Genomic DNA, 16,814 nt, shown 5'->3' on the forward strand with positions numbered 1-16,814 from the left:
AAATAGCAAAAATGTTAAATAATGCAATACAATATTAGAATAGAGGTGTTCTACAAAAAAAAATTCTGATGTCGTTTAGGGCAGAAGATGTCTTTCAAAGATGAGACATGAAAGTACTTCAGCCTGGAAAACTTTCTTCTTTGCACACCCAATGTAAATACCAAGAACTTCTAAATCAGTTATATGTGTCAGATGCAAAGTAAAGCTGTCTCTGCTCTGCTTCAATAATGTGCCTTAACCCCATCCCCTAGAAGAGCAACCCAACGTGATTTTCCTGTTGTTTCCATACCCTTATGGCCTCTCTGAGCAAGGTTGCTAATTGAGGCAGGTTTTTGCCATGAGCTTGAATGTTTTAGAGTGGTAGTTCCACATTCACGGACAAAGTACAGAACTGAAGCAGCAAGAGCAGCCCCTCTTTCAATGCAGTGATTGAAAATGATCACCCCTGTGCTCGCTGACCTACATTGGCTCCCAGTTCAGCAACGGCTTAAATTTAAAATTCTCATTCTCGTGTTCAAATCCCTCCATGGCCTCGCTCTTCCCTATCACCGTAACCTCCTCCCGCCCTACAACCCTCCGAGAACTCTGTGATCCTACAATCCTGGCCTCTTGCACATCCCCAATTTCCTTTGCCCCACCTTTGGCGGCCATGCCTTCAGCTGTCTAGGCCCCAAGCACTGGAATTCCCTCCCTGAACCTTTCCCTCTACCTCCCTCACTCCTTAAAACCTACCTCTTTGACCAAGCTTTTGGTCACCTGCCCTAATACCTCCGAATGTGGCTTGATGTCAAACTTTGTCCGATAATGCTCCTGTGAAGCGCCTTGAGACGCTTTAGTATGTTAAAGGCGCTGTATAAATGCAAGTTGTTGTTGTTATTTTGTATGAAGTTTGAAACCTAAATATTGATACCAACTCTATGACTCACTCATGAACTCATGAGAGAAGTAGCATCTGTGCTAACACGTTTAATACTTTGTCACGGCTATTCCAGATGATGGTTAGTTTGAAAGACATGAAAAGCAATTGAGATAATAGGGAAGAGTTAAGCAACCATCGGTGTTTGTAACAATGCATATATCTTAAAATATAAATGGAATTATCCTCAGGTTTGTGGTAGAAACAGGAAATACAATGGAGAACAGTGAATAATAAACTCTATTCCACCCTTAAGGCACACATTTTTAATTCATGTGTGTCGATGTTAACCACAGGTTATAAAGTCTTCCTTATTTGTGGAATAAACCATTTCTTCTGCTGTTGCCCACTGTGCATTCTCTGTGTATACTGTGCTCGAAATGAGTTTATAATTTGACTTGCCGCTGAAAAAAAAATCCTTTAATATAGTCTCCTGTAAACCATGTGACAGAAGTATTCAGCAGTGATGCCATAATGCCTTCTCATAGCCTTTAATTAACTTAATCTCAGTGCTACTTTCAACTACCAGCAGTACTTTTCATTTTACTGATATTTTATTTTAACAATTAACAGAGGGTAGAGTGAGCAATAGGGTGACATTTAATTTCAACGTTCAAATGCCACTCATAGAGCACGGAAACTTTGCTCATATAGCTTACGGCATCATCAACACTTACCCTGAAATTAAATCCTCAGACTGCTGATAGCTCAGCAATAAAGCAATCACATATCAGAAGTGGCTTTATTATGGACACAGACATACACAAGTCAATCTTCCTTGCTCGCGTGCGAGTTGAGGTCATAAATGGTTCAGGCAATTTCCCTCTCAATTTTAAAACTGCCATCATCACAAAACTAATGCTACAGCATCAGCAATGATGGAAGGTGCGAGGGTGTAATTACAGTGAAAATCTACATAATTTCCATCATAAATGTGGACATAGGAACTTGTAATGGGAAAACTTGACAGGAATTGAAGAAAAGGTATATATTCTCCAAATCATTACACCAGCTGCCTTTCTTCAATTTATATTCATGCTTATATATAAAACTCTGGTTAGGCCTCAGCTGGAGTATTGTGTTCAATTCTGGGCACCACACTTTAGGAAGGATGTCAAGGCCTTAGAGAGGTTGCAGAAGAGATTTACTGGAATGGTACCAGGAATGAGACTTCAGTTATGTGGAGAGACTGGAGAAGCTGCGGTTGTTCTCCTTTCGAACAGAGAAGATTAAAAGGAGATTTGATAGAGGTGTTCAAAATCATGAACGGTTTTGATAGAGTAAATAAGGAGAAACTGTTTCCAGTGGCAGGAGGATTGGTAACCAGAGGACACAGATTTAAGGTGATTGGCAAAAAGAGCCAGAGACGACATGAGGAAACATTTTTTTTTACACTGTGAGTTGTTATGATCTGGAATGCACTGCCTGAAAGAGTGGTGGAAGCAGATTCAATAGCAGCTTTCAAAAGGGAATTGGATAAATACTTGAAGGGAAAAAAATTACAGGGCTATGGAGAAAGAGCAGGGAAATGGGACTAATTGGATAGCTCTTTCAAACAGGCCTCCTCTTGTGCTGTACCTACTATGATACTTATAACTCAAAAATAATTATTGTTCATATAGACTGTAGCAAATTCTGCAAGGATTGTATCCTAATTAAAGTCTGCATAGAGCATTCACTTTATGTGTTACACTTACTTCCTGTACATTGTCCGAGTCTCACTTTGCGGAAAACACCCTTATTGTTATCCTCTGACTGTGAGCAATGCCAGGGAGATATGCTACATATATATATATATATATATATATATATATAGAAAGTAGTGAGAATGCAGAGCTCTCCACCACATGGAGTGGTTGAGGCGAATAGCATAGATGCATTTAAGGGGAAGCTAGATAACTACATGAGGAAGAAAGGAATAGAAGGATTTGTTGATAGGGTGAGATGAAGTAAATAGAGTGGGAGAAGGCTCGTGTGGAGCATAAACACCGGCCGAAAGGCCTGTTTCTATTCTGTAACGTAACACCTGTATATATCCAAATTTCTGTGTCATACTTATACATGATTAAATGAAATTTAATATTCATAAAACAGCAACAAATGACAACTGAGCAGGTGGAAAACATATTAATAGAAAACAGGCAAGGCAGATGCATAAATTGTCAATGAAAAACTAATTAGGACATATGAAATCAAGTAATAAACAATGAGCAGTGAGGAATTGCTACCAAAACAATTAATCACTCCAAATATGTTTTGAAAGTCCTTTCAGCTGACATCTTTGATTCCACCTACATTGACAAACCAACTACTGGAAAAAACATACCAAAGAATTTTTTTAAAACTACAAAATTTATAAGACAATGATTAAACTTATCAGTGCAGTAGCATTTGTGTGTTTAAAAAGTTTTCTGTTGAAGGCCTGTGCCTCTCTGAGAAACCTGGGACTTGAGGTTATGGGTCATATCACTCTCAGCTGAAGAGACACAGGTGAGTTTTCTTCAGCTCACAGCATGCGTCAGACCCAATAATGCCCTGAATTTTTTGAGACTGGCAAATCTAAGACTTGCTGGCCTATATTTTCCAGTTTTGCAGATGTGAGGCACATCTCCAGCATGGTGGGACCTCCACCCACCAAAAGGTTAAGCTCTTGACCCCAGCTAATCTTTCAGACTTGCAATCATTCACATATTGAACGTACACATCGTATCCCGTTCACCCATCATCCCTGTGCTCACTGACCTACATTGGCACCTGGTCCACCAATGCGTCGATTTTAAAATTCTCATCCTCATGTTCAAATCCCTCCATGGCCTCGCCCCTCCCTATCTCTGTAACCACCTCCAGCCCTACAACCCTCCAAGAAGTCCACGTTCCTCCAAGTCTGGCCTCTTATGTATGCCCCACTCCCTTTACCCCAGCATTGGCGGCCATGCCTTCAGCCATCTAATCCCTAAGGTTTGGAATTCCCTTCCTAAATATCTCTGCCCCCCCCTCCCCACCTCTCTCTCCTCTTTTAAGGTGCTCCTTAAAACGTACCTCTTTGTCCAAGCTTTTAATCTCCCATCCTAATATCTCCTTCTTTGGCTCAGTGTCAATTTTAGTCTGATTACATTCCTGTGAAGCGTCTTGGGACATTTCACTACATTAAAGGCGTTATATCAATGCAAATTATTGTTGCTGTATTGTAGGCGGATAGTAGGAGGCCAGACAGTCTGACCAGAGAGAACAGGCCTTGGAGATAATGCTCAGTGTAATGGTTCCAGCAGCCTCTGAGCTGCTGGTGAAAGTTATTAAAGTTTTTCAAATATTTTTGAATTCCCCTTTTGGCCTATGCTATTGTTCGTTCAAGATCAATTAGCCACGCTTTCCAGCTGAAAAAACTCAACTCCCTCACTCTGCCACCATAGCAAAGGTGGAGGGGGAGGGGGGAGGGGGGGGGTAGAGGGTGTGAGAGGAGGGTAGGAAAAAGACCAAAGAGGAGGGAAAGGAGGAGAATAGGGGAAGGGAAAAGGGTAGAAGAGGGGAGTAGGAATGGGATGGAAGGAAAGGGGAGAAAGAGGGAAGGGAAGGGGAGGGAGGAGAGGGGAAGGGAAGGTGAGAAGGAAAAGAGGTGGAAGGCCAGGGAGCTGTGAGGGAGGGGAAGAGGAATAGCACAGAGGAAGAAGGGGGCGGTGGATGTTTGGACGATTAGCAAAATTATTTTTCAGCATCAGGCTGTGGAATAATACAGCTGATAATTAAAATCCAAGCGTGCCTGTAACTCAGCAATGCAAAACAAGATAGCAAACAAATTGTGGTCACAGGGCATAGACATCCGCCCAAAATAACAAAACTCTAACAGAGCAGCAAAAGTGACAAAAATCGTGCTTTGATTAACAAGAATAGAAATAGGATTTTGTTGCAGCACCTAAGAGCCTCATTATGTTCCTTCAGTTCAGTTAATCCGTGACGGGCACCTCATAACCAGTCATATCCATGATGAAGTTTAGAATGCCATAATTGCACTACACTCCTTTTGTGTTATCACATAATTGGAAGCCTTTAATGAGGACATTTTATTTATTTCCTTATTAAAAATGTAATTAAATGGGGAAAAAGCTAGTTATTTATAATCTATATAGTGCAGAGTGCAGCAAGATTGTGTGTAATTCACTGTAATGAATAACCAGGTATCCTGTGAGGTAAGGTCACACTCTGAGATACTAGGTCATATGATGTTAATTTAATGAAGAACTTGTGACATCAAACCTACCAGCTGTCAAAACTATTCATGAAAAAGTCGACAATTCGCTGTCTGAATATTCTAAATAATACTGCCGGCTCCCTATGAATTACACACAGCAAGTTAATCCTGAAATTCAGCTGACGATAAACCAGGTAAGATTTGTTCTTCTAATTTATGATGTAATCTGAACCTTTCAATTGGATTACTGTCTTGTCATTCGCCGACAGTCATCCAGTACCCCACACACAGTAGTTTATTCAGCAACTGGGAACTAAAAAAATTCTAAGATGCATACAGCTCATGCGCTACCCCTTCGTCACTGTCACACCGCCTCTCTGCTGCATAAAACAAGCAGAGAAGGTTCTTTCACGCCAACTATTCACTATGTTATTATATAAACAATTTGTCGTTGGATCCCATGTCGATGACTATAATTCAATCCTGGTGTTCGGGGGACCTTCGTAAACCATTAAGCTTCAGTTTTGTTGCCCACCTCGTTCACGATCGGCAATCTATCATGTCATAGGCTGCAATGAACTACTAAGGGTGGGGACAATCCCCTTCATCATGAAAAGCAGGAATGTTTGTTTTTCTCCACAACTAATTTCTCAGAAATCACACATGTCGAAACCGCATAATTCCAGAGATTTCCTCAGCAGGTCGTTAATTACAAACAAAAGCAGACTTTCATCCAAGGCGGAACTCCACCCTCTCCCTATTTTGCCAGCCAAGTCACTGAGACTGGTTGTTTAAAGGCAGCCCATGCTCAGACGCCAGATATGTATTCTTGACAAATACGAAGGGGGTATTTTTCCCCACAGGCAATTACCTTTCTCGCACGCCAGCAGGAAGAGCTTGTCATCTATGGTGTTCTCCTCCTTGACTTCCCGCACGTCTTTTAAGGTGAGGAATTTGTTGGGAGAGGAGGACTCGGTGCTCTGGTACAGGCTGGCCATGGTGAGCAGTGGCGAGAAACCCGCGTCCCCCGGCCTCTGCACAGCGGGGAAGAGCAATTCTATCTCTCCATCTTCTAACTATCGGCTTTTGACACCAGCAACCTTGCTTCTTCGGCCTGGAGATTTGTTGCCTTTTGAGCTACAAAGCGCCACGCATTTTCGTTTTTTTTCTAATTTGCATTGATCAAATTTATGGGATTTTCTTTTTCTCGTTCGCCCCCCCAGAGAAGACGTCTCCAACAGCAAAACATTGAAGCACAATTTATTTTTTGTCTTATCAGAGCCAAGCGGTGACGGACTCAGAGTGCGGCTGTGCGCATGGGCATTCTGGCTGTCTCTTTCTCTCTCTCCCACCCTCCCTCTCTTTCTCTCTCTCCCACCCTCCCTCTCTTTCTCTCTCTCCCACCCTCCCTCTCTTTCTCTTTCTGTGTGTCTCTCCCTCTTTCTTTCTCCCTCTCTCGCTTTCCCTTTCTTTTACCTCTTTATTCCCCCCCTCTTTATTTATCCCCTCTCCTTATAAGTGCATCAAAAATGTTCCTTTTGTTGAAAACCCAGCTTTGCAAATGTTCGCCTTGAATTATTGAAAGATTCCCATCGTTTTTCAATTTTTTGTTAACTTTAACCAGACGGTGGTGGAATGAATGCTCCATTTCGTTCCGATCCCCCAGTTAATCCAGAAACTTATTAATGTTTAGACAAAACCCTGTAAAACTGCGGGGGCTAGACCCATGAAATAGAATTTTCTTTATTAGTTCTACATGTAAAACGCTCAATATGTTTCATATGGTGCAATGGGTGAATTATGAGCCAGTAATTCACTCAAGCACTTCCAACACAGAAACCCAAGAGAATGAAGGCAGAGTTTTAGGCGCATTAGAAGATCCACCAGGCTGTCTCATACCCTTAAAGTCACTTAAATGTTTATAATTTTATTTTAAAATTTTTTTTAGTTTTCTTTCACTTATATGGCAGTTGTAAGATGGAGGAAAAGCAGCTGCAGGTAGCAATTATGATTTTCACTGCAGCAGAGTATGAGGAAATACATTATGTAACTATGACACAAAGAAAATGCTTAACAGATTGCATCTAGGATAACAATAGTGGTGTGTATTACATAGCAAAGCTTGAGCTGTAAAGTATCCTGATCAGATCATTGAGGTTTGATACATTCTTGACATAGATTCCAACCTGCATTCTATCTAACACATGAATCTATGTAATGAATGCATGTGAATTTTTTTATTTGTTCTCAGGAGATGGGCAATGCTGCTCTTCCGAGTTGCCCTGAGAAGGTGATGATGCTGTCACAGAGGTGTTAGGGCATTCCAGGATTTTGGCCCGGAGACAATGGATGAATGACAATATATGTACAAATCAGCATAGTGTTTGACTTGGAGGGGATCTTGGGGGTGATCTGGAATCATAGAAATATAGAAAATAGGAGCAGGAGTAGGCCATTCAGCCCTTCGAGCCTGCTCCGCAATTCAATATGATCATGGCTGATCCTCTATCTCAATACCATATTCCCGCTCTCTTCCCATACTCCTTGATGCCTTTTGTATCTAGAAATATATTTAGCTCCTTCTTAAATAGCCTCCACAGCCTTCAGTGGTAGAGAATTCCACAGGTTCACCACCCTCTGAGTGAAGAAATTTCTCCTCATCTCAGTCCTAAATGTCCTACCCTGTATCCTGAGACTGTGACCCATCGTTCTGGACCCCCCAGCCAGGGGAAACATCCTCCCTGCATCCAGTTTGTCTAGCCCTGTCAGAATTTTATACGTTTTAATGAGATCCCCTCTCATTCTTCTAAACTCTAATGAATACAGGCCTAGTCGACCTAATCTCTCCTCATACGACAGGAGGAGAGCTGATGTCCTCATGACATTGTTACTTTTGTCTTTCTCAGTAGTAGAGATTGCAAGGCTGGGAGGTGCTATTGAAGTAACCTTAGCAAGTTGCTCCAGTGCATCCTGTAGAAAATACTGCAGCCACAGTGCACCATTGATGGAGGAAGTGAATACTGAGTCCACTGTCAGGGGCACTGATCAAGTAGACTGCTCCTGCTTGGATGGTGTTGAGATTCTTGAATGTGTTGCAGCTGCACCCATCCCGGCATGCACAATTACTATTTCCTCACACTCTTGACTTGAGGCTTGTAGATGATGGAGAAGCTTTGAGGGATCAGTGCCACATTATTCGAGGCATTATGAATAGAGCTGCACACTGTGGAATTGTTAGTGAATAGCCCCACTCCTGGCCTTATGAAGGAGGGAAGATCATTGCTGAAGCAGCTTAAGATGGTTGGGCTAAGGACCCCACCCTGAGAAACTCCTGTAATGTTGTCTTGGGGTTGCAATGATTGCCTCCAACACCCACAACAATCTTTCTGTGCATCCGGTATGATTCTAGCCACTGGAGGATTTTCATTTTGCCCCCCAATAAGCCCACTTTTGCTAGGACTCCTTTGGTGCCATACTAGATTGAAGTCTGCCTTGATGTCAAGGGTCGTTATTCTTGCCATTCCTCTGTATAATGAATGCATGTCAATCTGTGGAATATTTTTCAGGGGAATGCGATTTTAGTTGTTTTTGTTAACAATGAATGGCAGGATTCAATGCCAGTAGATGAATTTTGATATATCAGGTTTATTTCACTGTGTGTTACAGAGGAGTAACAACTCTATTATGTTAAAATTCTTACATTTGCATGCTCTTCGTGTCTACAAACCTTACTTCCTGTTATCACTTTTTTGGTCACATTTTTGTGTCAATTTTTCCCATTGTAAATTCATAAGTCCACATTTCCCATTCAATTTTCTTGGGTCAACTGGCTTTGGCTAGTGCATAATTACATGCTTTGGCCACTAAGTATTATCTTTTTACCACAAATCACTCAAAATGTTTTCTGAAAAAAAATGGCTTTTTTTCTTTCGGTAACTGAAAATTCTAATGTCCAAAATAAAGTTTTAAATAAAGTTCAAAAAATTACATATTTCACAGTAACATGAGCATATGTATCCACTGAGTTGTCTTTTTATGCCTTCATTTACTTGAAGTTCCAGTCTCTTCCAAAAACTTGGGCATGTATGATGTTTTTATAGCTGTGACTTTGGTAGCTAGATTTAGGTTATTTCATTGAATCATGTACACTGAACCCAATTTCCAAGAACTATTTAATCAACTGACCTGCTGGAATATTTTTCTTTAGATTCTAGCACATTTTGCTTTGTTGTTTTTCATAAATATTGGAAGAAAAACTAGAGGAAAAAGATCAAAAGTTTTATTCAGATAAATGTCCAACCAGAAACAGTGGTGGAAGCAGAATTGTTAATAGCTTTTAAAAGGGAAGTAGATAAATATTCATAAGAAATTGTTTAAAGGGTATGGGGAAAGAGCAGAGGAATGGGTCTCAGTGGCTACCTTCTTTCAGCAAGCTGGCACAGGTGTATTGAGCCATATGCAGTCTGAGCTGTAAAGTTCTACAATCATAGTATTTTTTGTTAAATAAAGACAAAGAAAATTAGCACTACTGGTTACACACCTGTTGCAACTTCTGTTTTTAATAACCTTCATAAAGCATATTAAGCTAAGATAAAAGATCTTTTCTCATCCTAATTTGAGTTCAATTTTCAAACAAGTTGAATTTTCAAGCAAACAAAAAGATTTTAATTACTTCGCCTGTGTTTCGTTCAGTTAAAAAATATAAACAATATTATTATGAACACCTGTGAGCTAGAGAGTGGTAGGCAAACAGGCCTAGGTATTCTTATTCCCTCCCCCAATTGCAGACCATCTGCAAGGGGGAGGGGATTTCCACCTGCCACCGAGATGCCCCATTGACCCCAGCTTATTTTCTGTCCTTGAAGCCACTATCGTATTGGAGGCAGGCTCCACCAGGGACTCCCATTAGAGAGGGCAATACTTTAATGCAGCAGAAGCCTGTTGTGGTATCATGATTGAGGCATTCTTCATGTTGCCTGCATAACAGCCTTGGCTGCACATCGATTTCCTGGCCCACTTCCAGTGACCAGACACATGGGTTCAGCAGGCAGCCCCTGCATTCAGTGTTCTTGTGGTGCAGTGGGATACATGGCATGAAGTTACCATATGCTTGTCAATACTCTGCCCTGATGGGACCCATCCCCAGAAAATGGAACACATACCTATTCAGCTTTCTGCTCTAGATCCACCCCAATCTTCATATTTGAAGAAGGATTCTATGAAGGACTCTTTTGGCTTCAAGCAGGTGCCTTTGTTGTCCACTTAGAAGAGCAGGTTAAAATTGAAGATAGCGGGATCCAGGCGGGACACCGACGGTTAAGTCACTTGTTTGATTTGCCTATCCGCCTGGTTTCCACCAGGCAGGTAGGGTTAAAATGGACCCCAAAGTTATGTGATAACTATTAATTTTCACTATTAATTCATTGTTTGTAGAAATAGGAGTTGAATTCCTCCCTCATAAAGATTCAAATTAGAGGAGCAGAGAGAGTATGTCCGTAGCAAAGCAGCAAAGTTCAGAAACTAATTAAATAAGAATTGTTTTGAGGGCAGGAACAGCTAACTTGAAATTTTAACATGTGGATTGGTGTAGATGATTCCTTTCTCAAGAATAATGAATCCATTATTCCGGTGTAGGCATGCATATGCTCTGTATGCAAATGTTCCTGCCTTGGGGCAGGAAATCAACTAATGATGTATCAGCTGATTTTCCTCTGCAAGGGATCTTGGTGTAGGAGATTGGGAAGAGGGTGAGAAATATATTTGCTTCTCCTTTATTCTTCAGAATCACAGGTGCAGTTTATGGCACTTTGGCTCATTACAGCCATTTGCCTCTCATATGACAAATCCTCAAATTCCCCACCCTCCTGTGGCTACTCAATACCGGCAGCTTTTTCAGCCTTTAGTAGTGATAGCAGAATGCCATGGATATCCCATGTATTCCCCAGTGAGTAAAATACCACAATTCAGGGTGAATTATTAAACCTAGATCGCAACGCATCTGACGTAATTAAGGACATGGGTTTTAGTTTATCTGTCATTATATCCTTGCTGTTTGTGGGGCCACGCAGTGCACAAATTGGCTGCTACATTTCCAACATTACAACAGTGACTACACTTCAAAAGTACCTTATTGGCTGTAAAGCGATTTGGGATGTCCTGAGGTCATGAAAGGCGCTATATAAATGCAAGTTTGTTCTTCGCTCGTTCGTAGAGGTCTTTTGCCACATATACAAAATTGAGAAATCTGCTTTCATTGTACTCCACATACCATCAGTAACCAATAGGAACAATACAAACTATACCCTTTTAAGAAATACTGAGCGCTGAAGTGAGTGCACCTTTGTAATGTTTTCTTGCCTGTAATGTAATGAAGATAGGCAAATTATTCTATATGGGAAAACACTGGTTTAAGTTAGTCCAGGAAAACAATACTGATCAAGGCAAATGCCCTTTAATTCCACTAAGACTACTGTGGAAGTTATTGTTAAACATTTGATGTCCTTGTTGTTTCCACAGTTCGGTCATCCATATTGTGGAACATCCTTTTCCGGCACCTGGTTAGGTTGTAGGCAAGAATTTGGAATGATGAATTTGAGGCTTGAGCAGCTAAATCACCACATTTGTGGTAGAAATCAGAGAACTAATGTTATGGTCAATTACAGAAAGATTAAATCTATCTTCAAAGTTAATTATGTACAGAACATGACAGATGTCATTACTGGTGGTAGAGATTCAACTGGGTATTACATCAAGTTTCTTCCGTAAACTGGGAAATCAAAAAATACTCTCAGCAAGTTTCTGTTTCACTGGTAGTTGCCATATATGAGGCTAGATTTAAGTATTGTATGCATGAGCTTCTGGAGACAGTTCAGGTTAACACAAATCTAGTTATCTATCTTTGTATCAGACTGAAATGTGCTGCCACCTGTAACTTTGCAATTTCTTAGCTGATGATTTGTGAAGTCTACAGTTATCTGGACAATGTGCGTGCCCAAGACCTTTGGGCCTCTGTCTTCATTCACTAGTGAGGAAATCAGTCTCAGCTTTCAAAAGTTCTGAGTGCCTCGTTCTGGGACAAGAAGCCCATCCTATCTGCAAAGGAATAATAGCAGAATGTGACACTACAAAGGTTTCCAGGTCTATGAGGGTACTGGCAAAAATCACCTAGTTCCCTCTCTCTGGGTCTTCATTAGCTCTGCAGGCATTGGTACAAATTGGATAAACCAACACCAGGAACCGTACTGGGAAAGGGAAAGGCGTTCCAGTTCCAGGGATCTGGTATCTGATCCAAAAAAACTGTGCATACTACCCAAAACATTAGAATGTGCCCACATGCCCAAGTATCTGTATACACAATTTTCAGAAGATCTAGAAAATAGAACAATTAATAAAAATCAAAAGTGAATTTGTTATACAGATAAATAGGCCAGTTCTTTATTGGCATTTTTTATTTGTTAGGTTATTTAAGCTTTGTGTTTGAAAATCACTCATTTTTGATATAAATACATACATTTATGTTACAAAAGCTCTGTTTACTCAGCCTGATTTTCAACTTGCGTTTCCATCAAATGCTCCATCATGCAGATCAGACAATAGGCTTTAAATTCCATCACTTAAATGGAGATATAACTAAAGTGAAGCTCTTCTACAAGCCCCTTTGTCAGAACAAACCAATCTTAAAATAAAGTCACATATTAAAAGTTAACCTTACAGCTGCTCTCTTTTCAGAATAGGCAGTGACAATATGTTTTACTGATTCAATTGCTGTGATTTGTTCCCTATTACACTAAAGCTAGATAAATATAAAAAATGACTTCATATTAGTGCCTTTAATAAGGTCTGATCTCAGCAGGTTTTTGACAGTGTATCGAAAATAGGATATGCTTCTTTTCAATGAGCTGATCAAAATAAAATAATTACGTCACTCTGGCCCAGTAGTGACTGCGAGCAACTCCCATTTTCAGCTTTAATACATCACACAGGAAACAAAAAAAATAGCCTTCATTAAACTCTCTCTTCCTTGCACGCACATAACTATGTGGTAGGAGACAAGAGGGTAGATTTTCAACTTGCCACCCAGGTGTAAAACTGATGTTCGCAATGTCGCTCATTATAGAAACCAACCCAATTTTCATTACCATTGATTTCAATTGAAATGAAAATCAAGCTGCTTCAATAACAGGCGGCCATTCCACAGTGCCTGTTTCACGCAAGTTGAAAAGCTGCCCCAAGTATTAAATTAACAATGATTCATTTTACTTGAATTAAATTGCAACTAAAATGGTACAGATTATGTAAAATATTCAAGTATCATGCTGGAAATGCATTTTTTGCAAACAATCCCTCCAAAAAAGTTTGAAATCATCTAAAGCAATGCAGTGCAGAAAGAGGCTATTTGTAAATCTGTAGAACTATATGCAGTGAAACATTTATTTGAATGAAATTTCCAATTCAGTTACATTCAGACAGCTCCCTATAGAGAAACTTCTCATAATAGGAACCACAAACATTACTGAAGATACATCCTCCATAGGGATAGGGCCATTAAGGGATACACACGATAAACTCACAGGTAGTAACAGCGAAATGGCAGAAATATTAAATAATTACTTTGCCTCAGTATTTACCAGGGAGACTAACATGGTGGGCATGACATTAGGAAGAAGAGATCAAAAAATGTAAGGACATTGAAGATAGAAAAGGGGAAGATAATTTATAAACTAATCAAACTTAGAGAGGATAGAGGTAGCAGAGGCACTATTACATATATATATATAAATTGATTAGAAATGGGAATAGTGCCAGAGGACTGACAGACAGTTAATGTGATTCCTATATTTAAAAAGGGAGATAGAACAAGTCCAGGGAACTATGGACCAATTAGTTTAACATCAGTGGTAGGAAAGATAATCGAACCTTTACTCAAAAGGTGTAATAGATAAACATCTAGAAACCAAAAATATAATAAAGAATAGTCAGCATGGATTTCAGAAGGGAACGTCATGCTTAACCAACCTTACTGAATTCTTTGAAGAAGTAACAGAAAGGGTAGACAAGGTTAATGCTGTAGATGTAATATATTTGGATTTTCAAAAGGCCTTCGATAAGGTACCGCATAATAGACTCATGACTAAGGTCAGAGTAAGAGTCGTCGGGACAAGTAGCAGAATGGATAGAAAGCTGGCTACAAAACGGAAAACAGAGATTAGAGGTTAAAAGGTTGTTACTCAGACTGGCAAAAGGTGGGAAGTAGACTCGGGAATCGGAAATACAATTTCAAAATTTGCGGACGACACTAAATTGGAGGGCATAGTTAATACCAAAGAGGACTGCGACAAAATATAGGAAGACTTGTAGCATAGGTGTGTAACTGGCAAATGAATTTCAATATAGATAAGTGTGAGGCATTACGTTTTGGTAGGAAGAATAGGGGGGCCATATACTGCTTGGATATTAAGAGTCTAAATGGAGTAGAGGAGCAGAGGGATCTGGGGGTACAGATACACAAATCACTAAAAGTAGCGACGCAGGTTAATAAGGCCATAAAAAAAATCAAACCAAGCACTGGGATTTCTAGAGGAATAGAATTGAAAAGCAGAGAAGTTATGTTAAACTTGTATAGAACCTTGATTAGACCACACTTGGAGTACTGAACAGTTCTAGTCTCCATATTATAAAAAAGATAGAGGCATTGGAGAAGGTGCAAAAAGATTTACTAGGATGATAGCAGAAGTGAGAGGTTATATCAAAGGAAAGATTGAACAGGCTGGGGCTCTTTTCTCTAGAAAAGAGAAGGCTGAGGTGTGACCTGATAGAGGTCTTTAAGATTATGAAACGGTTTAATAGGGTAGATGTAGAGAAGATGTTTCCACTTGCCGGGGAAACCAGAACTTGGGGCCATAAATATAAGATGGTCACTAATAAATTCAATAGGGAATTCAAGAGAAACTTCTTTACCTAGAGAGTGGTGAGAATGTGGAAGTCGTTACCACAAGTAGTAGTTGAGGCAACTAGCATGGATGCATTTAAGGGGAAGCTAAATAAACACATAATGGAGAAAGAAATAGAAGCATATGTTGATAGGGTAAGATGAAGTAGGAAGGAGACTCGTGTGGAGCATAAACACATGATGGGCCGAATGGCCTGTTTCTGTGCTGTACATTCTATATAATTCTATGTGCATATAGTTCCTGCAGTTAATGAGATGGTAATGTACACCTAGTACATCACTACTGTATAAGCAACTGCATATAGTACTTTTATTGCAGTCAACAGTAAATAGATGCACACCTGATCCAAACACAATTCTAATCAGGCATAGAATTCAATCAGACCAAAGCACTTTCTGATCACTCATTGTTTTAAATTCTTGCCCCAAGAACAATACAATATATGAATATAAAATTCCAGTCTGAGCACAAAATGTTCTGGGATTAAATGGGTTTTAAAGATCAGCACATTATGTGGTCAAACTTTTACCAAATTTCACCAAGAAAGCAGCAGCAAGTTTTAGAAATGTGATCACTTTGGTGAAAAAATAGTCTTTTATAACTGCAAGAGTGAATATAAGGCTGTGAAACAAAGATTAGCGCCTGCAATTCATAGAAATGCTGATTAAAGGATGCAATTTGTTACTAAATGAGTTATATGTTTATTAAGATTAAAGTGTATAGTCGCATATGAATTGCACATTATTCTGCTTTGTGGAGATTGTGATCAACATTATACAATTTCATGAACACTGTTCCAGCACTATTTGGACCCACGTGTTCAGGTGGCACCACTGCATCTTCTCGGTAACAGTGTACCCACCATCCTTGCCATTTCCTTTTGTTTAAAGACTTTGAATATGTAGTTATTATATAACATACATTATGGCCAATGTTAAAAGCTGCAAGTCAATCTCAGGGCCCCACAGGCGTTCAGAAACCACTCAAGCTATGATTAGACTGTATGCAACCTAATGAGAACCGCAGATTGAATTACAACTCTGTGACTCCATCCACGGAACCCATTGTACATATTTAAATATTTGCGATTTGATGATAATAGAAACAATTTACAAACAGCAGCTGTTTCCAAACAGCAGGTCAATCATGAACATGCTCAAGTACAAGAACTTTGGACGCGTGTTTTACATTGTAAGCAATACAAGAGAGACACAAAATTGTGTGCTGGATGATGTGTTATAAAAAGTAAACTGAAATAAGTGCAAGTTTTAATTAAATACAGGAACATTTCAAATGCATGGATAATAATTAAATTAGTGCTCAAGAATGAAATTAATTTCCAGTTAGTATTTTGTTTCTGAAATTGTTCCCAATGATAGTGTATTCTCTGCTGAAAACAGATTTTAAAAATTGACAATTTCTGTAAACTGCAGGATGCTGAATTGGTTTGATATGGCAGACAGGATCAATGTGAACAAGGTGCTCAATTCTCTTCACACTTTTTTCAATCCTTTTCCCATTAAGCAAGCAAAGACGGTCATAACCATCTTTGGCTTCACTTCCACCAGGTCTTCAGGCAACGCATATACCCGAGTGCCTATTTTTCGTGCTACTGAAATGGCATATCTGAAAGAGAAAAAATGCTGTAAAGGAGTATTCAGTTAAGGCTAGAAATGCTACTTCTATACGGTGGCTTTTGTTCCTCAAAGCTGCGTTTCAGCTTCTCGTCCCCCACCCCCTTTTGTGCAGTACATTTTGGTCA

The 16,814-nt window shown here is 39.8% G+C and overlaps 2 protein-coding genes across 2 annotated transcripts in view; both read right to left on the minus strand.

Annotated features, from left to right (window-relative positions):
* Positions 1–6,386, minus strand: part of trpc1 (transient receptor potential cation channel, subfamily C, member 1) — a 68,177-nt gene extending 61,791 nt beyond the window's left edge. The window contains exon 1 of the mRNA XM_067995041.1: positions 5,974–6,386. Coding sequence (XP_067851142.1) covers positions 5,974–6,100 — 127 coding nt within the window. The 5' untranslated portion in view covers positions 6,101–6,386. The remainder of the gene's footprint in view (positions 1–5,973) is intronic.
* A 6,139-nt stretch (positions 6,387–12,525) lies between these two features.
* Positions 12,526–16,814, minus strand: part of LOC137331322 (plastin-1-like) — a 140,914-nt gene continuing 136,625 nt past the window's right edge. Inside the window, exon 16 of the mRNA XM_067995043.1 lies at positions 12,526–16,678. Within this exon, the coding sequence (XP_067851144.1) occupies positions 16,546–16,678 (133 nt within the window). The 3' untranslated portion in view covers positions 12,526–16,545. The remainder of the gene's footprint in view (positions 16,679–16,814) is intronic.

Source organism: Heptranchias perlo, chromosome 13 (assembly GCF_035084215.1).
Source record: "Heptranchias perlo isolate sHepPer1 chromosome 13, sHepPer1.hap1, whole genome shotgun sequence".
Lineage (NCBI taxonomy): Eukaryota > Metazoa > Chordata > Chondrichthyes > Hexanchiformes > Hexanchidae > Heptranchias > Heptranchias perlo.